This window comes from Pezoporus wallicus, unplaced genomic scaffold (assembly GCF_028554395.1).
Source record: "Pezoporus wallicus isolate ANWC-B61680 ecotype Strahan unplaced genomic scaffold, APGP_CSIRO_Pwel_v1 contig_8783, whole genome shotgun sequence".
Lineage (NCBI taxonomy): Eukaryota > Metazoa > Chordata > Aves > Psittaciformes > Psittacidae > Pezoporus > Pezoporus wallicus.
In genome coordinates, this window is record NW_026638848.1 from 71,355 (window position 1) to 95,000 (window position 23,646).

Genomic DNA, 23,646 nt, shown 5'->3' on the forward strand with positions numbered 1-23,646 from the left:
GTTGGCGGGAGCGGGAAGCGGTGGGAGCGCGCCTGGCGCTGGGGAGCCGTTGTGCCGCCATGCACGTCGTGAAGCGCGGTGAGGGGGCTCATGGCGCTGGTGGGGGCGGCCGGGGCCCCGCTGCTCTGCGGGGTTCCTTTCACGGCATCTGTGCAGGGGACGGGGGAACCTCTCGTGGTGCCCGGTGTGAGGGACTGGGGCCCCCCGTGCTTTGGGGGCCTCCGCATGGCCTCGGGTGAGAGGGGATGGAATCCCTCTCGTCTGGGGGGGTCCGTCCTTACCGCCACACCGGAGGTGAGCAGATGGGGCTCCCCCTCTCGTGTGGGGGGTCCCTCTGGTTTGTGCACAGCCTCCGGGGCACGGAATGTTGGGGTCTGCGCTGGAGGGACCCTAGGGTGAGGGAGCCCCGCCGTGATTCGGGGGGAGGGATGGGACCCCTCAGTCTGCCGTGGGAGCCCTGCCGCCTCCCACCACGGCACCGAGCTCTGGGCTTGGTCCCAGGAGGGGTCCCCAGCCTTTGGGGGCCCTCAGCTGGGTCCCCTCCTCCCTGCAGAGCTGCTCCTGGGACTTAAGCAAAGTTTTGGGTGCCATGGGGTGGGAATGTCTCCTTCCTGGGCCTGAATGGTGGACGTGAGCAGGGTGTCCTTGCTGCTCCCCCCGGAGAGGGCTGGCTCCTTGCGGGAGGCGCTGGGCAAGAGCACACCGGGCTTCACTGGTTCCTGACTAACGGGACCTGTTGTGCTGCACCCTCTCCTCCCCACCCAGATGGACGCCAGGAGCGTGTCATGTTTGACAAGATCACGTCGCGCATCCAGAAGCTCTGCTACGGGCTCAATGCTGACTTCGTTGATCCTGTGAGTCTGTTCTGCATCCTCTGCTCTGCCCCTTGTGGTGATTCCCCCCTAAAATCCCGGTGTTCCCCAGTTACACTTCCTTGGCCAAAGCCAAGCACTGTGGCCTGTGCAGGGGCTCTTGGCAAATGCATCCGTGGTGTGTTTCTTCTCATTGTGTTCTGAGTTTTTGTTTCACAGATGCAGAGTCTGAGACTGTGGTGGGGGAACAATCACTTTACCTATTACTGTAAACTGCTTTTACTTCAAACATTCTTGAAGTCATTGAGCTTGTCCTTAAAGAGAGTTCTTTGTTGCTCCAGTTCCCAGGTTTTGGTAGATTGCTTTCAATTTCCATTGGCAAAGCTTGAGCAATGTATATGGGAAGTAGCTCCTGATCCTCTCAATAAAACAAGGTGTTTTCTGTCTGAGAGAACCCTTCTTGTCACTAAAATTTCCTTGCTTTGCTTTATTGAGCTGTGTAGGGTGCTGAGCCCACTCCTGTAAGCCGCTCCTTCCCAAGCCTGGCAAGAGATGACTCCCTCTAGATCCACTGACCTCTGTGTGAGGTGTTCATGCAGCTCTGCAGACCCAGTGTGTTCTTTTGGAGTTGCCAGGTTAAGGCTCTTCCCATCTCAAAGACCTGATGATCTGTTTCTGTGTCTTAAATTGTCTGTGAAATATTTGCCATTCATCCTGTAGCAAGAAGGGCTCTGCAGCCCCGAAGAGCAGGAGGAGCTTTAGGGACTGTCACTGCAACACAAAGAATGCTGGCTTGATCTCAGTGACATTGGGAGTAGATGAGGACAGAGGCAAGATTCCTGGTCCTCCTGAATCGTAATTACTCCTCTCAATCTGATATAAGCACTGCATTCTTAGTTATTACACAGTAGTGTGTGATATCTCTCTTCCTGGAATTGAGTTTCTCCTTTTCAACTTGGATCTTCTTGTGCCAGATGCTTTAGAAGCCGATGCTAAAACTCCTTAAGCTGACATCCTTACTGTCAAAGAGTGAGGTTTGGAAGTGCATGCCCTGCTTTCGGGAGGCTGTTGGCACTTCCAGTGTGTTTGGCAGTTACTTTGTTAGATCAAGCTTCCCTTCTCCAGTGCAGAATGTGCCCTTTCTTGTAGGGATCAGTGTTAAATGCATGACAGAAAAGCAGAAAATACTTCGGAGTAGCTGAAAAAGTCTTTTCCCATGAAAGGTCTCAAGTGGGAGGTGAGGCTTGGAGTAAGCTATGAAGCAAAAGCCACTGTGTCCCTTCCAGGGCTGGAGTTCTTTTTTCTCTTGTCATGAAATGATTTTAAGAGCAGCACTTCCACGTCCCTTCAGGCATTTTTAAGTCAAGCTTCATTTGGAGTTTCAAAACTCCCAAGCAAATACTGTTTTAATCTGACTTCTGTGAACTTTGAACTTTGCTGCTACTCTGCCTTGAGGAAAGTGTCTGCAGGGAAAAAGCTGGTGATGATTCTGGACCGACAGTCCCTGTTTTCTGCACTCTTCCCTTGCTCTCCCTTCTGCCTTAGTATTTAACATTTTAGGAGTCAGTACTTCACCAAGAGGGTTTGGCATCTTAATTTGCTTTCCTGCTCAATCATACTGCTTATAGTGAAGCAGATTTGACATCTTAAATGGTTGAAACATCATGACTCATTTTTTCCTCATCAACAGGTAGCTAACCTCCAGGGTTTTCTTTTTACAGGCCCAGATCACCATGAAAGTGATTCAGGGGCTCTACAGTGGTGTTACAACAGTGGAACTGGATACGTTGGCTGCTGAAACTGCTGCAACCCTGACCACCAAACACCCTGACTATGCCATCCTGGCAGCAAGGATTGCAGTGTCCAACTTGCACAAGGAAACCAAGAAGGTGTTCAGTGGTACGTGTCTGGGGGACTTGGAGAGAATCATGGAATGGTTTGGGATGAAGAGACCTTAAAGCTCCTACAGCTCCAACCCCTGCCGTAGGAAGGGACCCTTTCCACTAGAGCAGCTTGCTCCAAGCCCCTGTGTCCAACCTGGCCTTGAGCACTGCCAGGGATGGGGCAGCCACAGCTTCTCTGGGCACCCTGTGCCAGCGCCTCAGCACCCTCACAGGGTGCTTCTGCCTAAGAGCTCATCTCAATCTCCCCTCTGGCAGGTTGAAGCCATTCCCCTTGTCCTTTAGCTACATGCCCTTGTATAGCAATAGTCAGAAAGAGAGTAGGAGGTTTAGAGGATATAAATATGGAAATCTCTTTCTTAAGCAGGAGTTACTCAGTACCCAGGCTAACTAAAAATGCCATGGAAATGAAAAAACATGAGTTTTAGGGATGTGACACAAAATGAATTGCCTAGTTTGTGAAAAGTATCTGTATAAATAGATTGATGAAAAATGCAACTGATAGAAATGAGGTTGCACCCACTTTCTTTCCCATTTATTCTGTTGTAAACTATAAAAAACCCTTCTAAGAGAAGCGCATTTATAAGGTGAACAGTAGTGAGCAGGTAGAAGGGAAGTTGTGTGTTTGTAGAGGTGGAGGGGATTATTTTAGAGGATGGTTACTCCTGCCCTTGAGACCAGATGACAGCTGATGCATGTGCAGCTCTGTGGATGTCCCTCTCTTTAATCCTCTTTCTGTTGCAGATGTGATGGATGATCTCTACAACTACATAAACCCTCACAATGGGAAGCACTCGCCAATGATCTCCAAAGAAACTCTGGACATAGTCTTGGCCAACAAAGATGTATGTAACTTCTTATTGCACTTCTGGGTTTTATACATTCAGTGAAGTGGTTCGGATAATTGATTTCTCCTATTTTTAAGAAAGCCATGTTTGGTCCAGGACAAGTCACCAATGCAGAAACCAGTGCAGGGAGAACTGCTCCATCCTGGAGAGTTTAAAACAGAGGATATAGGAATTTCTTCATGTAAGGGTGTTTCTGCAGCAGATTCTATTTTCTGAGATGTAATAGAATCCCAGACTGGTTTGGATTGAAGGGACCTTACGATCATCCAGTCCCAGCGCCCTGCCATGGGCAGGGACACCTTCCACTAGAGCAGGTTGCTCCAAGCCCCATCCAACCTGGCCTTGAACCCTGCCAGGGATGGGGCAGCCACAGCTTCTCTGGGCACCCTGTGCCAGTGCCTCAGCACCCTCCCAGGGAAGAGCTTCTGCCTTATCTCCAACCTGAACTTCCCCTGTTTCAGTTTGAACCCATCACCCCTTGTCCTATCACTCCAGTCCCTGATGAAGAGTCCCTCCCCAGCATCCTTGTAGCCCCCTTCAGACACTGGAAGCTGCTCTGAGGTCTCCACACAGCTTCTCTTCTCTAGGCTGAACAGCCCCAGTGTTCTCAGCCTGACTTTATACAGGAGGTGCTCCAGCACCTGATCATCCCCATGGCCTCCTCTGGACTTACTCCAGCAGTTCTGTGTCCTTTTTATGTTGAGGACACCAGCACTGCACCCAGTGCTGCAAGTGGGGTCTCACCAGAGCAGAGTCCTCATAGTCATGATCAGCACAACACAAGAATTTGACAAAAAGCACCTCTTGCTGTAGCAGCCTCTTCTGGGAGCTTGGAATGGACACGTGAGCTGTGGGCTCTGATTTCAGGTTGTTCAGATGGGGAGGTCACTCTTGTCTGTATGTGTATAGACGAACAATTCCTTGGACTTTGATTCTGTGTTGCATTTCTTGGTGTCTGGTTAGACTTCAGCAAATGGAGCCAGCAATTGTGTATTGTATTTGAATATAGACCTGTTAAAACTGTGCAGTTGTTGTTTCAAGCTTTTCCCTCCTTTATTCCTCTGAGCTGCTATTAGTTTCACTAGAGCTGTGAGGTCAGGAGTGCCCAACAATGACAGTGTTGTTACACCCTAAAGTGAGGTACAAAACCCCTGATTGTAATGGTGACTTTTTCTCTGTTTTATTTCCTTTCAGCGCCTGAATTCTGCCATTATCTATGACAGAGACTTCTCCTACAACTACTTTGGGTTTAAGGTAAAAAGTGTGTTATTCATGATAACAAAGAGTGCTGTTTTGCTGTTCTGGAGCCGAGTCCTTTGGGAAGGATGGAAACATGTAGATTTGGGCAAGCAGGGCACTGGACTGGGTGGGACATCAGTGGGTTTGATAAAATCGAAGAGTACCTGCACAGAACAGTTGCTCTCTGGATGAATCAAGTACTTCTTGGCTTCAGTGTGTGCCCTTGGCTGCTGTAATGTAACTGCTAGGCTCTTAACTGTGCAGCCAGCACTGAAAGTTGGTGAAAGCTTCCCAGCTCATGTCATTCCTCATGGGAATAATGTGATGCTGAAGAAACCAAAAAAAGGGATTTTTTTGTTTCCCCCATTGTGTTGTGGAACAGTTTTGTCAGTGCGTCAGCCCACACTCAGCCTCTGTCATCTTCCACCCTGCTGGAAGCTCTTCCCTAGGCTGCTGTGACCCCCTGCTCTCTCAGACAGGCTGTGCTTTGCTGAGTTGCTTTAGGGGTGACACAGGGGTCTGGGGAGCATGTCTCCATTCCACAGCACTGCCTGCTTCAGATGGTTCTGGTAGATCTCTGCAGGAGCTGGGGGGCTTTGCCAGGACTTGCCACCACTGCGCCTGACATGGTGCCTTCTGGCTAGGGGGAAGTAGTTTGCAATGAGGAAACAACTAGAGGGTGTAAGAGCAGAGCAACTGCAGAAGCAGCATAGGCAAGGGTGGAAAGAGGGGACCTTGAAGGGGGTGTGTTTTGTATGTGTATGGACAAACAATTCCTGACATTCCCTTCTGTACTTACTGCTGTAATCCATTGGAACAAGCTTGAAAGGCAGCTGCTGTAGTTGTAGTCTTGCCAGATTTATCGTTTGGGTGTTCGACACCCAGACTGTGATGTGGTTGTCTGGAAAGCATTGTCATGGTGGAGCTGCCACGCTTGGGGTTGTGGGGAACAAGCACTCCTTGTCTTTGAGCTTTCACTCGCTGTGGGTTGAGAGGCAGTGCTGAGCCCTGTGCCTGGGTGCTCCACTGCTGCTCCAGAGTCCAAAGCAGGGAATCGGGAATCCTGCAGTGGACTTCTGGCTTATTTTAGTCATTAGTCACCTCATCTGCTGTGCCATTTGCAAGGAGTGGAGTGCAGGGTTGGTGCTTCTGTTGAAGCCTGGGATAAGGAGCATGAAGATGCTCAAGTTTGGGGTTAATTAATAGGATTTTTATCAAACTGCATGTCTCCTAAATGCATTCTCTCTTTTTAAAGACTCTAGAACGTTCTTACTTGCTGAAAATCAACTCAAAAGGTAAGAAGTGTCTCTATCAACTTCAAGTATTATCTAACTTAGAATCATAGAATAGTTAGGGTTGGAAAGGACCTTGAGATCATCCAGTTCCAACCCCCTGCCGTGGGCAGGGTCACCTTACACTAAACCATGGCACCCAAGGCTCTGTCCAAACCGTTCTTGAGCACTGCCAGGGATGGAGCATTCACAACTTCTCTGGGCAACTCATTCCAGTGCCTCAGCACCCTCACAGGAAAGAATTTCCTCCTTGGATCCAATCTAAACTTCCCCTGTTTCAGTTTGAACCCGTTACCCCTTGTCCTATCACTACAGTCCCTAATGAAGAGTTCATACCCAGCATCCCTATAGGCCCCCTTCACACACTAGAAGCTGCTCTGAGGTCTCCACGCAGCTTCTCTTCTCCGGGCTGAACAGCCCCAGCTTTCTCAGCCTGGCTCCATACAGGAGCTGCTTCAGCTCGTGATCATCCTCGTGGCCTCCTCTGGACTTGTTCCAACAGCTCCATGTCCTTTTTATGCTGAGAACCCCAGAACTGCACACAATGCTCCAGGTGAGGTCTCACAAGAGCAGAGTAGAGGGGCAGGATCACCTCCTTGGACCTGCTTGTCACGCTCCTTTGGATGCAGCCCAGGATACGGTTGCTTTCTGGGCTGCAAGCGCACACTGAAGCCGGTTCCTGTTCATTTTCTCATCAACCAACACCCCCAAGTCCTTCTCCTTGGGCTGCTCTGAATCTCTTCTCTGCCTTGGCTGGACAGGGTGCTCTTCTTGCTTCATCTCTTCTTGGCTGGACAGGATGCTGGGCCATGTAGTCCAGGTCATGGTTTGCCCAGAAAGCTTGGACCGGATGATCCTTGAGGTCTCTTCCAGTGGGATTCTGTGATTTAAAAGTCGAGACCACAGCTCGGAGCAGGGTGTGAGGGGATAAAAAAGAAACCTCAGAGGTTTCCATAAATCACTCCAGTGGAAACTCTGCTTTACAAAGCAGCCAGATGTTTATAGTGGGTGTTTTCTGGGCATGTGCAACTTCTTTTCTTAGGCCAGGACTCTGGTGGGGTTTGGTGGCAGTGCTGTGCTTGCATGAAGAGCAGCTGATCAATGAAGAGCAGCACTGAGGTGCGTTTGGGTGTTCCAAGTGATGGCAGTGTGACCTGGCCCACTGTGCTTCACTTTCTGTATTAAGGACCCCGGTGCTTTGGAAACTGCCTGTAACCAAGGATTTAGAAGATGAAGGAGTTCCTGTCCATCTGATAACGTGCTCCATAATGCTAAGCACTTCATAACAAATTTAAAGTTGAATAAGCTACTGTGCTGTCAGCACCAGCTATTGCAGGCCCTAGTGTGAAAGGAACACCAGAAGGGTGAGAAGATAATTGTAATATCATAGAATCCCATGGGCAGGGACACCTTCCACTAGAGCAGCTTGCTCCAAGCCCCTGTGTCCAGCCTGGCCTTGAACGCTGCCAGGGATGGGGCATTTATCACTTATTGGGCACCCTGTGCCAGGGCCTCACCACTTTCACAGGAAAGAATTCTCTCCTAATATGTAATCTAAATCTCCCCTCTGTCATCTTAACATAATAAACCTGGAGAGCAATTGGATGCTGGACTGGGCATTTGATTGGATTCTAACTGTTAATACAGATGGGTTTTGTTTCCCTTCCCATGAGCATTGGTGCAGGTTGTTGAGAGGGGTTACCCAGTCTCCAAACTTGGAGTTCTTCAGAAGCTGACTGGATCAAGTCCTGAGCAAACTGCTCTGATTCTCTCAACTGACTCTTCTTTGAGCAGGAGCTTGGGCTGGAGACCTCCTGAAGTTCCTTCCAACCTAAATTACTCTGGTTCTATGAAAGCCACGGCTCTCAAGTGGCCCATTGCACACTGTTTGTAGCTTATTGCTACAACTTTCATGTCTCTACTAATAGTGAATGTCAGACTGACATTGTTTTTTCTCCTTGTCTTTAGTTGCTGAGCGTCCTCAACACATGCTGATGAGGGTGTCAGTGGGGATCCACAAGAATGACATAGAGGCTGCAATAGAGACGTACAACCTGCTCTCTGAGAGGTGGTTTACTCATGCTTCCCCCACGCTGTTCAATGCAGGCACCAACCGGCCCCAGCTTTCCAGGTACCATGGGCTTCCAGGTTTGCTTCATGCATAACAGGGTGAAGAGAAAGTTCTGCAGATTGGGTCTGGTCAATGAAATGCTTTCACAAATAGCAGCTGTGCTTCTGTGCATTCTGATTAATGAAGGTTTGAGAAGCTGCTGTCAAATTTAACGTGAAACAGTGTTGTCTTTGGGGAAAACTGCACAGGTTTCTGTAAGCTTCTAAAGCTAATGGAAGTGTTTCCATTTAAAAGTTACTTACATGCCTAGGGATTTGTAGATGACCAAATGAATCCTGGTAATTGTTTTGTAACACATGCTAAGAGTAGCAAGTGTAACTGATAAGATTTAAAACTGTTTTGCTTTGATAACAGATACCAGTATTACAACCATTGCTCAGGATGTTATCTAAACCTGTTCTTTATTCCACTTTGCAGTCTGTTGTTATGCTTCATCTATTTGCTTTGTGTAGCACGATAAAGAATCAGTGTTCACCCTTGGTGAACTGCGGCCCTCATGGAATACTTCTTGACTTCTTTCTGGTTTAACCTTTGTATGCTAAAGCTGTTTGTTTTTATCAGTTGTTTCCTGCTGTGCATGAAGGATGACAGCATTGAGGGGATCTACGACACTCTGAAGCAGTGTGCACTGATCTCGAAGTCTGCTGGTGGGATTGGCCTTGCTGTGAGCTGTATCCGAGCCACCGGCAGCTATATTGCTGGGGTAGGTGTGCAGATGGTGCTCCCAGCAGAGGTTAACCTTCTGCTTTCATTACATGTCTGCACTTCAGTTGCCAAATCAATGCAGCTTCTACTGACTCAATTGAACACAGCAGTTAGTCTCTTTTTGGTATGTTCTAAGGCAAAAAGGTTGGATTTCTGTGGTGTTCTGGCTGCCTAACAGAAGTCCTTCCAAAAAGAGGATCTTAGTCCACTGTTCGATCAGACAATTACCACTTTCATATGTACTAGCAACCTGGGAGTGTGCTCAGAGACTTGTGCATTAGCCCTTTACCTTTTTGTATGTCTGAGTGCTTGAGATCATCAGTGAAGCTGTGGCTGCCCCATCCCTGGCAGCGTTCAAGGCCAGGCTGGATGGGGCTTGGAGCAAGCTGCTCTAGTGGAAGGTGTCCCTGCCTGTGGCAGGGGATTGGAACTGGAGGAGCTTTAAGTTCCCTTCAGCCCAAACCCTTCTGTGGTTCTGAGGTCTGTGGATATGTTTGGTGTTTCTGTTACAGTGTATGTAACCTCTGCATGGCGTTACATTACCTAATTCAGAGGAAAGAACTTAGGAGCTACATTTGATTAACTCCTAAGAGCAGTAGCCAATATATCCAGTTTTCTCTCTTTAAAAACAGGTAGGGGAAGGGACTGCCAAGTAACCAATTGGGGTGGTGTTTTCCTGGCTTTCAGTGTAGGAGCTTTGCAGACTGCTGAGAGGCAGCAAGGAAATGTAGGCCCGTCTTTTCAGGTAGATGCTTTTTAGTATTGATGGTTTTCCTGTGCCTCTGCAGACAAATGGGAATTCTAATGGGCTTGTTCCAATGCTGAGGGTCTACAACAACACTGCTCGCTACGTGGATCAAGGAGGAAACAAGGTACTGTCATTACATCAGGGTCGAGAAGGGAGCCTTGGGTCAGAGGGGGAAGATCCTCATCTGTGAAAGATTGACCCAGTAGCATCAGTGAGCTGGTGAAGTGATTGTAGATGACACATCAAAATAGGGTATTTTGCCCCTTCATAATTTAGTGTTCCCCTTTCACTATGCATTTTGTCATGCAGGTTTGTCTCTTGCTGCATGATGGGCACGTTATAGCAGCCTCTTGTACTGGGTATGAGTCACTCCTTGAACACCCTCTAGTAAATTAAGGGACAAGACTGTAGGAAGCTTCTTGATTTAGAAGCTCTCCACACAGTCCAGAGGTCAGTGGAGGCATGACACAGTAAATCCGTGATTGTCGAGCTCCTGTTTACACAGAGGAAATACAGTTGTGGTACTAAATCACTTTTATTGAGAGTCTGGAACTGGTGCCATGGCCCAGTTCCAATAGTGAGAGCAACTGTGGGGCAAAAAAGCATCTTGAAATGGCGTTATTGACACTGTAAAGCTCCAGTTAGTTTAGGCTGTTGGGTACACTCAGGAGCAGTGCAGGAGGTTTTATCTGCAAGGCAGTTTGTCCTGATTTTGATCACATTTTACCTCTCAGAGACCTGGGGCTTTTGCCATCTACCTGGAGCCCTGGCACTTGGACATCTTTGAGTTTCTGGACTTGAAGAAAAACACTGGGAAAGAAGAGCAGCGAGCCAGAGACCTTTTCTTTGCGCTTTGGATTCCTGATCTCTTCATGAAGCGAGTTGAAACCAACCAGGTAAGAAGCTTCCTTGGTGTAGAATAGGTCTGTTACTGGAGAAATGGGACCAGCCCTGGGATGGGCTTCATGCAGGGCTGCAGCTCCATCTTCCTAGCAGCAGAGGAACTGCTCAAAAGAGCTGCTTCACCTTATTTAAGAGCTAGGCTGTGCAGGTAGAGAGTGGAGTTGGAGAACTCCAGTGGGATGCTTTGCTTCAGTGCTTGATCTTCCAGCCTATGACTTGTGTTGTTACACTATTACACTGAATTTACTCTGGACTTTCATTAAAGCTTCAAATCTTCTCAGGCTTCACATGACTGCTTGTATTTACTTTACAATGGGTTGCATCTCCAGAATCCAGAACCAGACATTTCAGGACCGAAAGTGCAGTTTGGTCACCAATATCCATATAATGACTTTTTAAATATACTGACTCATCTGGTAAATCCCTTCCCCATGTCTGCTGGTAGAGTTGATTCCAGCTTTTTGGGTTCGGAAGTTGGCATGTTCCTCTTTGCAGCAGGGTCTGCTGATGAAGTTCAGTGCTTTTAATGAACAGGATGCCTAAAGGCTTTCTCTGACTGTTCTTCCTTCTTACAGGACTGGTCCTTAATGTGTCCAAATGAGTGCCCAGGCCTAGATGAAGTTTGGGGAGAGGAATTTGAGAAGCTGTATGAGAGGTAAGAAGCATGAATAGACCTTGAAGCAGTGGCCACCCATTCGAAAAGCTGCCCTTGGTGTGTGGTATCTGGGAGCCAAAGCATGGGTTTGTGGTGTTCATCAGTGAGTTCTGTTATTGGATTGATAAATGGACAAAGATGGGGAATGTCTGCTCACTATTTGCTCCAAACTGGGACCTGCTCAAGGTAGAGCTGTGTGTAAATGATTGTTTTAGCTTCTTAGAAGGAAATTCTGAAGTGCTCCCCATTTACAGCGGTCAATACCTTTGCTTTGAACTAGTTGTAATGAAAGATTTATTCCCTTTAGACAAGGACAGTCTTGCTACCCTGCTGTTACCACTCCTGGCTAGTTCACGAGTGAATGGGGTCTTGCCTGCTTGAGAACCTGATGTTGAGTTGCTGATTGTCTTTCACTCCTGTTTTGGAGAGCCTGAGAATTATTAAGCAAGATGTGCCCTACAACTAGCTGAAAGAAGGATGGAGCCAGGAGGTGATGCTGGGGAGGGACACCTCATTAGGGACTGTAGTGGTAGGACAAGGGGTAACGGGTTCAAACTTAAACAGGGGAAGTTTAGATTGGATATAAGGAAGAAGTTCTTTACTATGAGAGTGGTGAGGCGCTGGAATGGGTTGCCCAGGGAAGTTGTGAATGCTCCATCCCTGGTGGTGTTCAAGGGCAGTTTGGACAGAGCCTTGGGTGCCGTGGTTTAGTGTGAGGTGTCCCTGCCCACAGCAGGGGGGTTGGAACTGGCTGATCTTAAGGTCCTTTCCAACTCTAACTATTCTATGATTCTGTGATTCTATGTCTGGTATCTGCTCCCAAGGAACAAGGGATGGGACAAGAGGAAACAGCCTCAAGCTTCACCAGGGCAGGTTTAGGTGGAGCTGAGGAACAATTCCTGCCTCAAAGGGTGCTCAGGCATTGGAACAGGCTGCCCAGGGCAGGGCTGCAGGCACCGGCCCTGCACCGTGGAGACGAGGCCTCAGTGCCTTGGGGCAGTGGTGGCCTTGGGGTAAGAGTTGAAGTTGGTGATCTTGAAGGTCTTTTCCAGCCCGGTTGATTCCATGATTCCATGGTTCTGTTGCAGCTATGAGCAGCAGGGCCGCGTGCGCAGGGTGGTGAAGGCCCAGCAGCTCTGGTATGCCATCATTGAGTCGCAGACTGAGACTGGCACACCCTACATGCTCTACAAGGACTCCTGCAACAGGAAGAGCAACCAGCAGAACCTGGGCACCATCAAATGCAGCAACCTGTGTACAGAAATCGTGGAGTATACCAGCAAAGAGGAGGTGGGTGGAGAACAGCAACTTGTGCTTAGGGAAACTCTGGCTGCTGCTGTTGTAGCTTTCTAGAGTAAGTCTGACTTGGCTGGGGAAGGGAACAGGTACCAAACTCCGGGGATGCATTGACTTGAGTACTTGCAGCTCCTCCACTGTCTCTTGAGTGGGTTTCTCCTCCTCCTTTCCAACTCCCTTGGAGGATTTGGTATAAAACAAGAGATCCCATCGATAAAAACCTCTGAGAGCTTGAGGGAGAAGTGAGCTCTCTGCCTTGCTGGTGGCTAATGTAAGCATCTCCTCAGCTAATGATTCAGTAAAACCAGGCCTCTCTTAGTCCCAGACTTACACTGCAGTAGCAATTCCCCTTGAGCTCCCTGTGCACTACCCTAATCTTGGTGCTTCGCTGATGTGCTGTGTTTGGACCCCAGCATTGCCAACAAAGGGGAAGGTAGGACATAGAACAGGGAATTTCTAGTGCAGTAAAGTTCTTGAGGCTGTTGTAACTGCAAGTATCTCCTTAGCCACAAGCTACCTGAGCCACAAACTTCTACTGCCTGAGCCACTGACAGTTCTCTAGCACACACTCCTTGGCATGTTCATAAAGTCCTGAAGAGCCTAGAAGAGGTGGAGATCTTTCCTGCTGCCTCTGCAATAGAAATCTTAGCTGACTTCTTTCATAGAATCATGAAAGCATTTAGGTTGGAAAAGACCTTTAAGGTCATCAAGTCCAACTGTTGACCTGACACTGCCAAGGCTACCACTGAACCATATTCCTAAAAGCCAGATCTGCATGACTTCTAAATGGTTCCAGGCATGGTGACTAAACCACTTCCTTTCCAATTCTGAGGCTGGAATGAATGTTGGTGTTAAAAATGACCAAGAAAATACCCTAAAACAGTCTGGACTTCATTGAGATCCTGCTGATTCTGTAAAAGAAATGCTGAGGCTTAGTTTGTGTGAGGATGGCTTGCAGGCAATAGGATTGACCAGGCCAGAGGACTGAATTTTTATGGTGATAACTAACTAAACCTTTCTGAGCTGTTGTTACCCTTTACAATTCAGAAGCTAACAGAGAAATGAGTGCATTTCCCAGCCTTGCAAGCTGCTTGCTTCTTTGTTTCCATGTATTTTGGATAGAGAGCATGCCCTGGAAGGAGGATGGTGTGGGTTTTGCATGGGGTTTTGGCCGGGGTTCCTGTTTTCACTGTGTCTTCTCCCCAGGTTGCGGTCTGTAACTTGGCCTCCATAGCCCTGAACATGTATGTCACTCCCGAGCACAGCTACAATTTCAAGAAGCTCGCTGAAGTCACGAAAGTGATCGTCCGAAACCTGAACAAAATCATTGATATCAATTACTACCCCGTGCCAGAGGTGAGCCCTGAGCTGCTGCAGGGCTGGAGTGTGCTGGGGGCCTGGGGACAGGGCTTCTTGTTCTGGGGCAGCTCCAGTCTGGAATGGTTTGGGTTGGAAGGGAGCTCCTCTGGCCTCGCTCCAGCAGCTCTGTGTCCCTCTTGTGCTGTTGCTTCAGAGCTGGGTCAGGAGTGCAGGGGGGGTCTCCCAGAACACAGCAGAGGGGGAGAATCCCCTCCCTGAGCTGCTGCTCCTCCTCTGGGGGTACAGCCCAGGACATGGCTGGTTTCTGGGCTGCAGGTGCACCCAGCTAAGTCATGTTGAGCTCATGTTGACTCTTGGGCAGAAGAAATAAGGGAGGGATTTTGTAAACCTGTTCTAGCAAATAGTTGGGAGTTCCGTTAATAACCTGATTGCAGGCATGACCCATTGTTAGTGCTGCCTTAAGCTTCAGTCCAGACAATTCCTTAGTAAAGCAGTTGCAGAAAACCCCTCTCCTTGAGATGGTTCTGCAGCTGGAATTTTTTTATGTATGATGATTTCCTTGAAGCACAGGATAGCACAAGGAATAGAGCGGGAAGTGGAACAGAGAGGAGGATTCTGGAAGGGTCCCAGGAATGTGTAACTCAGCCTCGCCGGTTTTATCCATTTTTTGGGGGGTGCATAGACTGATTTCTGGGAAGGAAAGTGTTTGGTATTGCTCAAGAGGAATGGGAGCAGGGGTTGTGGCATTGCAGAACATAGGGAGTCAAGCAAGAGCTGGCTGTTGGAGGAGGAAATAAGCAAATACTCAAAAGTATGAAGGCAAACCTGCTGAGGGATCAGGCTTTTCTAGCACGTGCAATTTGAATGCACAACTTAAAATGTCTTCCTGGGGCTGTGTTTCAGAGTGTGCTTGGTGTCCAATTCTGAATCACTGCTCCTTCTGTCAGGTTGAGCAGTTCTAACAAGCTGAGTCTGGGTCCTCACTCCTGCCCCAGCAGACAGTGGGGACTGGGCAGAATTGAACCGGGGGTTGTTGCAGCAGAACAAAAGGCCCATGAAACTTAAAGCAGTGGATGACGGTTCCTCTGAGAGGTCCTTTCCAACCTTATCTACCCATCCTGTGCCTCTCTTGCTGTGCTGAAGGTAATGTTCTCTTTGCTAATGCCATGCAGGCAGAGCGCTCCAACAGGCGCCACCGTCCCATCGGCATCGGGGTGCAGGGCCTGGCAGATGCCTTCATTCTGATGAGGTTCCCCTTTGAGAGTCCCGAGGCCCAGCGCTTGAACCAGCAGATCTTTGAGACCATCTATTATGGTGCTTTGGAAGCCAGCTGTGAGCTTGCCAAGGAGCAAGGACCCTATGAAACATACGAGGGTTCTCCTGTCAGCAAAGGAGTAAGTACCAGAATGTGACTGTGTCAGAGCCAAAGGTATGGAAAGCAAACATGAGCATGCCTGGTCTTTTAACACAGGAAGAGATGTATAACTGGAGCTCTTTAGCTGATAATACTGCAACTACAAATGGTGCTTGAGTTTTCCTTCATCATTCTGAAGTGCAGTATGAAATGCAGAACTTAAACTGAAGTGGAGAGAGCACTAAAAGAAAAACAAGACAGCCTGTGCTGCTGTCCCTTCAGTGCAGTTAAAATAGTGTGAGATTCTGATACAGGAGCTGAATTGAGGGGAATAGTTAATAGGAATCACAGGTCAATTTACAGTGTGTTAAAGCATGGAGAAGAGAGTGCCTTGTCTAATCTAAACTACCCCTGTGTTCTTCAGATTCTTCAGTATGACATGTGGAATGTTACCCCCTCGGATCTTTGGGACTGGAAGGCTTTAAAGGAGAAGATTGCCAAGTGAGTAGCCTTGCACATGTTGTGTTGGATGTAAAATACTTTCACTACGTTCTGACTGATAGGGTGCAAGTGCAAAAATGGTCGTGGATGTTTCCCCCTGCCCCCGTTTCTTCAGAGCTGTTTCATGGATGGCTTTCATTTATTTTTGTCCTTGCAAGAGGGAGAGCTCATCCCGAGACTCTGATTTAGCTGAGCTCTTATTTCACCTGGAGTACATCAGTGGAATGGTTTATGTTCCTATGAAATGTAGTGATGAGTGAGACGGTGTCAGCTGGGCTCCTGCTGACTGGGAACTGAGCCTTGACCATCCTGAAGGCAGGAATTGTTAAAGCCTGAAGTGCCTGTAATGAAATTCTTCAATTTGTGTGGGTCTGAGTTTTAGCTTTAGTTAATGTCTGTTGTCTTCTCTGGACAGGTCTCAGGCTCTTCATGAGCTGCTCAGTTTGGTTTCCTTAGTGCTGTGGGCTTGTGGAGTGTCTGACAGATTGAGAGGTTTTTCTCTACACCCTTTCTCATGACTAAATTGGGAAAGCCTCATGGTCAGTCCAGAGGAGGCCATGGAGCTGCTGCGAGGGCTGGAGCAGCTCTGCTCTGGAGCCAGGCTGAGAGAGCTGGGCTGTGTCAGCCTGGAGAAGAGAAGGCTCCTGAAGGGGAGACCTGAGAGCAGCTCCAGTGCCTGAAGGGGCTGCAGGAAAGCTGGAGAGGGGCTTGGGACAAGGGATGTAGGGCCAGGCCAAGGGGAATGGCTTGAACCTGCCCGAGGGGAGACTGAGCTGAGCTCTCAGGCAGAAGCTCTTCCCTGGGAGGGTGCTGAGGCGCTGGCACAGGGTGCCCAGAGAAGCTGTGGCTGCCCCATCCCTGGCAGTGCTCAATGCCAGGTTAAACACAGGGGCTTGGAGCAAGCTGCTCTATGGAAGGGGTCCCTGCCTGTGGCAGGGGTTGGAGTTGGATGAGCTTTAGGGTCCCTTCAACCCAAACCATTCCAGTATTCCACAATTACAGATGAAAATAGCAAAGACTTGAGTTCTGCTTCCATGTTGACCCACATTACAAGTTTTGTGAAGCTTCCCTTTTCTCCTGCAGGTAAGCTGAGGTTCGTAGGGTACCCTAAGGAGTTGTTGATTTCTGAGTGTGAGCAGGGTGTTCTGTGTACCTTAATAGAAGGCTCTTTTAGCTCTTTGCAGGCAGTTTTTAAACTGTGCTTGTCTTGGATCTCCTGTCTTATCTCACTTGGTTGAAGCTTTCTAACTCTTGCCTGTTGTTACTAGGTATGGTGTCAGGAACAGCCTTCTCCTTTCTCCAATGCCAACTGCTTCCACTGCTCAGATATTGGGCAACAACGAATCCATCGAGCCCTACACCAGTAACATCTACACACGCAGAGTCCTCTCAGGAGAGTTCCAGGTAAGAAAGCAAAAGAGCTTTTCTTTTTTCATGTCTTTTATGACTTTTACTGCTAGGAAAGACAAGGTGGAGACCACACATTTGGTAAGTCAGTTCGTCTGAAGGCCAAAAGCACCAAGGGGAATATGTAGATTGTTCTATATTCTGTGTTCTACGTGCTAGTAGTGCACAACAGGCATGGTGGAATGTGCAGAATTGTACAGAAGCACTGCTGGTTTTGTCTGTGCAAAACCCTTACGAGGCTTCTAGATGGCCTGCAGGAATAATTGCTAAGGGAATGATAAAAAGTGATGTTATTGAAGGCATGTGTGTGCTATGGGAAGAGTAACTGAGATGGTATCGCTCTCCACAACTACCTGACAGAGGATGGAGCCAGAAAGTGGCTGGTCTCTTCTCCCAAGGGATAGAACAAGAAGAAACAGCCTCAAGCTGTGCTAGGGAGGTTTAGACTGGAGATGAGGAGCAATCCCTTCCCCAAAGGGTGCTCAGGCCTTGGAACAGGCTGCCCAGGCCAGGGCTGCAGTCACCGTCCCTTGAAGCGTTCATACCCCATGGAGACAAGGCCTCAGTGCCATGGGGCAGTGGTGGCCTTGGCAGGCTGGGGAATGGTTGCACTGGATGGTCCTGAAGCTCTTTCCCAACCTGGTTGATTCTATGATTTTGTTTTATTCTTTCCCCTTCTGACCCCAGTCTTGCTGATTGTTTACACCTTTACTTAGTAATTCAGTTTGTGGTCAGTGGCTTTGTTAAACCCAGATCTCTCCATTTCCCATCTTTTGGTGTTCCTCATGCAGGGGAGCTGCATACACTCCCCTTTCTTATTTGTGAGGTCCAGGAACTTCTCCTGGTACTGTCCTACTAGTTGGTGTCAGCCAGGCCTTGCAGACAGGCTTGCGTTGCCTGCAGTGGCCAGCAGCATCTCACGTTTGTCACGCTGTTGTTTTAACCTTGTCCCTCCTCTGATGCCTGTGTTCACGAGAGGGTTTGTCAGTACGTGTTTAACCATTTAAAAACCTGTGCACATTGGGGTGGATTTGCCTCCTCTTGGAAGCTGTCTCTGTGCCATAAGGCAGGCCTAGAACCTGCAGTGCTTTCCTTCTTTGCCTTTGCCCATTCCAGGTTGTGAATCCGCACTTGCTGAAGGATCTCACAGAGAGGGGCCTGTGGAACGAGGAGATGAAGAACCAAATCATTGCCCACAACGGCTCTATCCAGGTAAGTGTGAGAGGCCAGGAGAAGGCTCAGGGGCTCCTGTGCATCTGTGAAGTGCTGGGGCTGTTCTGCCACATTGTGTGCTGTAGGGTGTGCTGTATTTGAGTGACTCAGGCAGGCTGGGGTGAAAAGCTGTGCAAGGTAAGGGGGATGTGTCTGATCTCAGTGGTAGTTTGCTCTTGCTGGAGCCTGCTCTGTAACAGAGAAGCCCAGTGGAAACGTACCACTAAATACTGCTGGAAACACAGAGTTGGGCTGCTCCACTGCAGACTGACCCTGCAAATGTTTGGATTCCCATTTATCATAACGCTGATAAAGGGGGAATTTCACAGCAGGGAGTAGGCTTGAGACAGGAGCTGAGTTTGAGAACCAGGAGAGTCTGTGTGGGATGAATGGTTTATACTGTGAAGTTTGAAATGCTGCTGCGCCTGTTGTGCTTGGAGTCAAGCTGACAAAGTGCATACTGCACACTGTTCATGGAGTTTGGTCTGGGTTGCTTTCTGTGAGACCTCACAACTATGTAGGGCAGATGGTCTGTTTGCAAACAGCTTTTTCTCTCCAGTTCCCCAGAAGCTGTTCTGTTGAAGGGAGCAAGGTTTCTTTAAGCTTGGTGCTTTTCGGTACACGATGCTCGGCTTCAGTGCTGGAGTTGAAAAGCCTTATTCTGGTCAGGGTTGCTGAAGTCTCAGAATTTCAATACATCAAGGGGGCTGACAAGAAACCAGGAGAGGGGCTTTGGACAAGGGCCTGTAGGGACCGGCCGAGGGGAATGGCTTTAACCTGCCCGAAGGGAGACTGAGAGGAGCTCTTAGGCAGTTCAGTGAATCTATGAACTTGATTTTATAAATATGAACATTTGGGCATTGGAAAGCTCTTCCTGTTCCTTTTAGAACATCCCTGAGATTCCGGATGACCTGAAGCAGCTCTACAAGACCGTGTGGGAGATCTCCCAGAAAACTGTCCTCAAGATGGCAGCAGACAGAGGAGCTTTCATCGATCAGAGCCAGTCCCTCAACATCCACATTGCAGAGCCCAACTACGGCAAGCTCACCAGCATGCACTTCTATGGCTGGAAGCAGGTACCTCGACTGGTGGGGGGAGCCTTGTCCAGGGTCGAGAGCACATGGGGCTGATCAGTTCTGTCAGGAAAGGTTGCTCTGGCTGATTCTCAGAAGGGTGAATCATAGAATAGTTAGGATTGGAAAGGACCCTAAGATCATCCAGTTCCAAACCCCCTGCCATGGGCAGGGACACCTCCCACTAAACCATGGCACCCAAGGCTCTGTCCAACCTGGCCTTGAACACTGCCAGGGATGGAGCATTCACAGCTTTCCTGGGCAACCCATTCCAGTGCCTCAGCACCCTCACAGGAAAGAGTTTCTTCTTTATATCCAGTCTAAACTTCTCCCGTTTCAGTTTGAACCCTTTACCCCTTGTTCTGTCACTACAGTCCCTAATGAAGAGTCGCTCCCCAGCATCCCTATAGCCCCCTTTCAGATACTGGAAAGCTGCTGTGAGGTGTCCACGCAGCTTCTCTTCTCCAGGCTGAACTGCTTCCTTCCTAGAATGTGGTGTTACCAGTGGAGTATCTCTAGAGCAGTGAAGCTGTGGGTGCTCTTAGCATTGCTCCTGTTTGTTAATCCTGGCTGGTGCTGGATATGACTGTGGGGCTGGAGCAGTGACAGGGCTTAGGGAGGCTGCCCTCAACAGCTCAGTTTGGCTGTTACTTGCCTCAGCTCCAGCTCTGAGGCTCAGGTTTTACTCTGCAGGGCTTGAAGACGGGCATGTACTACCTGAGGACTAAACCAGCTGCTAACCCCATCCAGTTCACCCTCAACAAAGAGAAGCTCCGAGAGCGGGAGAAGATTTCCAGGGAAGAGGAAGAGAAGGAGAGGAATAAAGCAGCCATGGTGTGCTCCCTGGAGAACCGGGATGAGTGTCTCATGTGTGGCTCCTAACGGATCCACCCTGCAGTGCCAGCAAAGCCATTCCGCCTGGAGCCCACCTTGGGTAGAAGCATCTGCTGTAACATCAGGACATGGAGGCTTGCTGGAGCTGTGGCAGGAGGGGGTTCACAGTAGTGGGTTATAGCTTCCCCTCCGTTGGGGGGGGGGGGGTATGAGGATGGATAAGGGTGCATGAGAAGTTTTTATATTGCTTTAGTAGCTGGGAAACATAAGTGCTCTTTCATGGTGTTACAGTGAACCCTGGAGGCAGGGCAAGTGTTAATGCCATCTACCTTAGAGACCTCTCCTGGGGACTTCAGACATTCATTTGCTCAAGACTGTTACTGATGGCTTCAGAGAAAGAAGCAGACCTCACTCTGCTTTCATTTGCTGGGGCAGCAGGAAAGCATCCCCAGGCCAAGTGTGCTGTGCGCTCACTGTGCTGTCTGTCACAGCCAAGCAGTGACTGCTGTTAAGCTTGAGGAGCTGGAGTGTGTACACATGTGCCAGTGAGACTTTCTCCCACCATTTCCTACCCCTTCTCTCTCCAGCAAGCTTTCCAAAGGAGCAGGCTGGTGGTCGGTGCATCTTCTCCAGTTGCACTTGGGAAATACTCCCTTCCAGTTCTGGCCAGGAAGTGGCAGAGCTGCTGCAGCACATTACATTCTGTATTAAACCATTTATCAGTCACATTCCTGGTAATGGGCTTCACTCTGGCCTTGGCCAGAAACCTTCTCAAGCGCACACACCATCCTTTCCTCCCCCCAGAGCTGCGTTTCCCCCCCCAGCTGGTTATTTGATCTTTGAAAGCTAATACATTTTTACTTGTCCCTATACTCCCCCCCGCTGCTCTGATGGGGCTGCAGCATCAGTTCTACAATATTTATTGGATTCATGTAGCACAAACCAGCCCTTTAACCCAGCCAAAGCCAATAAAGTGTGGAATGTGGAAGGAATGAGCAGGTATTGTGGGGAGGCTTTTCTGCGACTGAAACTGAACTAGAGCAGCTGGAGGCTGCGGCCTTGGTTGTGAGCCCTGAGCCTCCTGCACACAGCTCTGCCAGAGCACTGCCTGAAGGTTCCTGGGTGTGAGGTGAGGCTGAAGGCTCTGGCGTAAAGGGAGGCATGGCAGCACCCTGCTTGGTGTTTGCCGAGGCAGCTGTGCTTAACTCAGTTGGGTGTCTGTTACACTGTGTGTTTTGAAGATTTGGGCCTAAGGTAGACTCAAAGGGATGAAGCAGTTTTGGGAATGTGCAGAGGAGGTTGGGGAGTTCACAGGATAGACCTGGGAATCTGCTAGAGGAGAGGCTTCAGCTCTCATCCTGTTTCTCAGTTCAGCACTTGCCCTATTGCCTCTCCTATTGGTTTTTCTTACAGGGCACCACTGCAAGTCACAGAATCCCAGCCTGGTTTGGGCAGAAGGGACCTTAAAGCTCCTTCAGTTCCAACCCCTGCAATGGGCAGGGACCCCTTCCATAGAGCAGCTTGCTCCAAGCCCCTGTGTCCAACCTGGCCTTGAACACTGCCAGGGATGGGGCAGCCACAGCTTCTCTGGGCACCCTGTGCCAGCGCCTCAGCACCCTCCCAGGGAAGAGCTTCTGCCTAAGAGCTCAGCTCAGTCTCCCCTCGGGCAGGTTAAAGCCATTCCCCTTGGCCTGGCCCTACATCCCTTGTCCCAAGCCCCTCTCCAGCTTTCCTGCAGCCCCTTCAGGCACTGGAGCTGCTCTCAGGTCTCCCCTTCAGGAGCCTTCTCTTGTCCAGGCTGCCCCAGCCCAGCTCTCTCAGCCTGGCTCCAGAGGACATGGGTGTCTGTTACCTCTGCTGTGGTTGGGCTATAGCAGTACTGCACAGGCTGTTTCTCTCTTGAACATCTCCCTATTTAACAGCAAGGTGCTGCTGCTCTCCAAGAAATAGCTCTGAGCTACAAAGGAAAACATAAAAGGGATTTACTGCTGGAGACCCAGACTGGTGCTGGTGCGCTTAAAGCTGTAGCAGAGGTGGTGACACCACCTCCACATCTCCATGAGGCTGGGATAGATGCCTGCCTCTGTTCCAAGTGCCCCTGGGTAGCTGCTCTCCATGGCTCTGGGGAGGCAGTCGGGAAGAGGAGCGAGTCTCTTGCTGGAAATGGGCCTCTGCAGCCCAAAGGTTGGACCAGAGTCCAGCCTGAAGGACCGTGAGGAGCACACAAAGCAGCTGCCTGCAGGAGCTGGCCTGGGCTCTGCTCCTGCTCACTCTGGAACGTCCCTTGAGCCCTCAGCAGCATCCCTGTGCCTGCTGAACCCCAGACTGGCAGCAGTGCTGGGCACGATGTTCCTCAGGCTTGGCTTGAGCTGATCTTTGTGCAGCTTTAGCAGTGGTCCAGCCCTGCATCAGGACAGCAGGAATTGTCCCCAGGGTGGGACACGTCCACGGCAGGTGAAGGCTTGAACTTCATCACAAGGGATGTAGGGCCAGGCCAAGGGGAATGGCTTGAACCTGCCCGAGGGGAGACTGAGCTGAGCTCTTAGGCAGAAGCTCTTCCCTGGGAGGGTGCTGAGGCGCTGGCACAGGGTGCCCAGAGAAGCTGTGGCTGCCCCATCCCTGGCAGTGCTCAAGGCCAGGTTGGACACAGGGGCTTGGAGCAAGCTGCTCTATGGAAGGGGTCCCTGCCCAGGGCAGGGGTTGGGAATGGAGGAGCTTTGAGGTCCCTTCATCCCCCAGCAGCGAAGGCTCCTTTCCAAAGGAGCACAAAGCAGCTGTGGGCAGGGACAGCGGGAGGCGGTGAGCGCGTCTCTGTGTTTGCCATCTGATGGTCTCAGCCCCCACAGAAAGTGAGGGGCCACCGCCTACAGCGAGGGGGTGAAACACCAGAACGTGAGGCTTTTAAATGGGAAACAGAGCAAAGCCTTGCTCCAAGTCGAGCTCCTTCCATCCCTGCTGCACTGCGGCTGCAGAGTTAGGGCTGTGGTGCGGTGCCCTGCACTGCGCTGCCCTGCCCTAAGTTAGGAGCACCCGGCTCCAGCGCAGCCGGGCAGGGAGCGAAGGAAACCAGGCTGAGCCCGTGCAGCTCGGAGCCAGAGCTCTCAGAGCCTTCCCAAAGGAGCTCAGTGATGGAGTAAAACCTGCTGTGAGGGCCAGGCGAGGACTGGGCCCCCAGGAGCAGCAGGGACCCAGTGCGAAACGCAGCCAAACCCGGGGGCGTTCCAGCCCAGAGCTCACTACTCTGGCACGGATCCCTGCACACAGATCCCTGCACACAGATCCCTGCACACAGATCCTTACACCCAGGTCCTTACACACAGATCCCTGCACACAGATCCTTACACACAGATCCCTGCACACAGATCCCTGCACACAGATCCCTGCACACAGATCCTTACACACAGATCCCTGCACA

At 49.9% G+C, this 23,646-nt stretch overlaps 1 protein-coding gene across 1 annotated transcript; it reads left to right on the forward strand.

Annotated features, from left to right (window-relative positions):
- RRM1 (ribonucleotide reductase catalytic subunit M1) lies at positions 1–20,808 on the forward strand. Its single transcript, XM_057412692.1, has 19 exons — positions 1–78; positions 766–854; positions 2,534–2,711; positions 3,458–3,558; positions 4,756–4,815; positions 6,056–6,095; positions 8,061–8,223; positions 8,785–8,926; positions 9,717–9,800; positions 10,411–10,572; positions 11,155–11,234; positions 12,323–12,524; positions 13,737–13,886; positions 15,023–15,244; positions 15,629–15,705; positions 16,974–17,109; positions 18,229–18,324; positions 19,212–19,400; positions 20,091–20,808. The coding sequence occupies exons 1-19, from the start codon at positions 60–62 to the stop codon at positions 20,277–20,279; spliced, it is 2,379 nt and encodes a 792-aa protein (XP_057268675.1). The 5' UTR covers positions 1–59; the 3' UTR covers positions 20,280–20,808.
- The last annotated feature ends 2,838 nt before the right edge of the window (positions 20,809–23,646 follow it).

Coding starts and splice junctions, on each gene's coding strand:
- RRM1 (XM_057412692.1), top strand. Junction 855..2,533: donor ATGCTGACTTCGTTGATCCT/GTGAGTCTGTTC, acceptor TTCTTTTTACAG/GCCCAGATCACCATGAAAGT. Junction 19,401..20,090: donor ACTTCTATGGCTGGAAGCAG/GTACCTCGACTG, acceptor TTTACTCTGCAG/GGCTTGAAGACGGGCATGTA.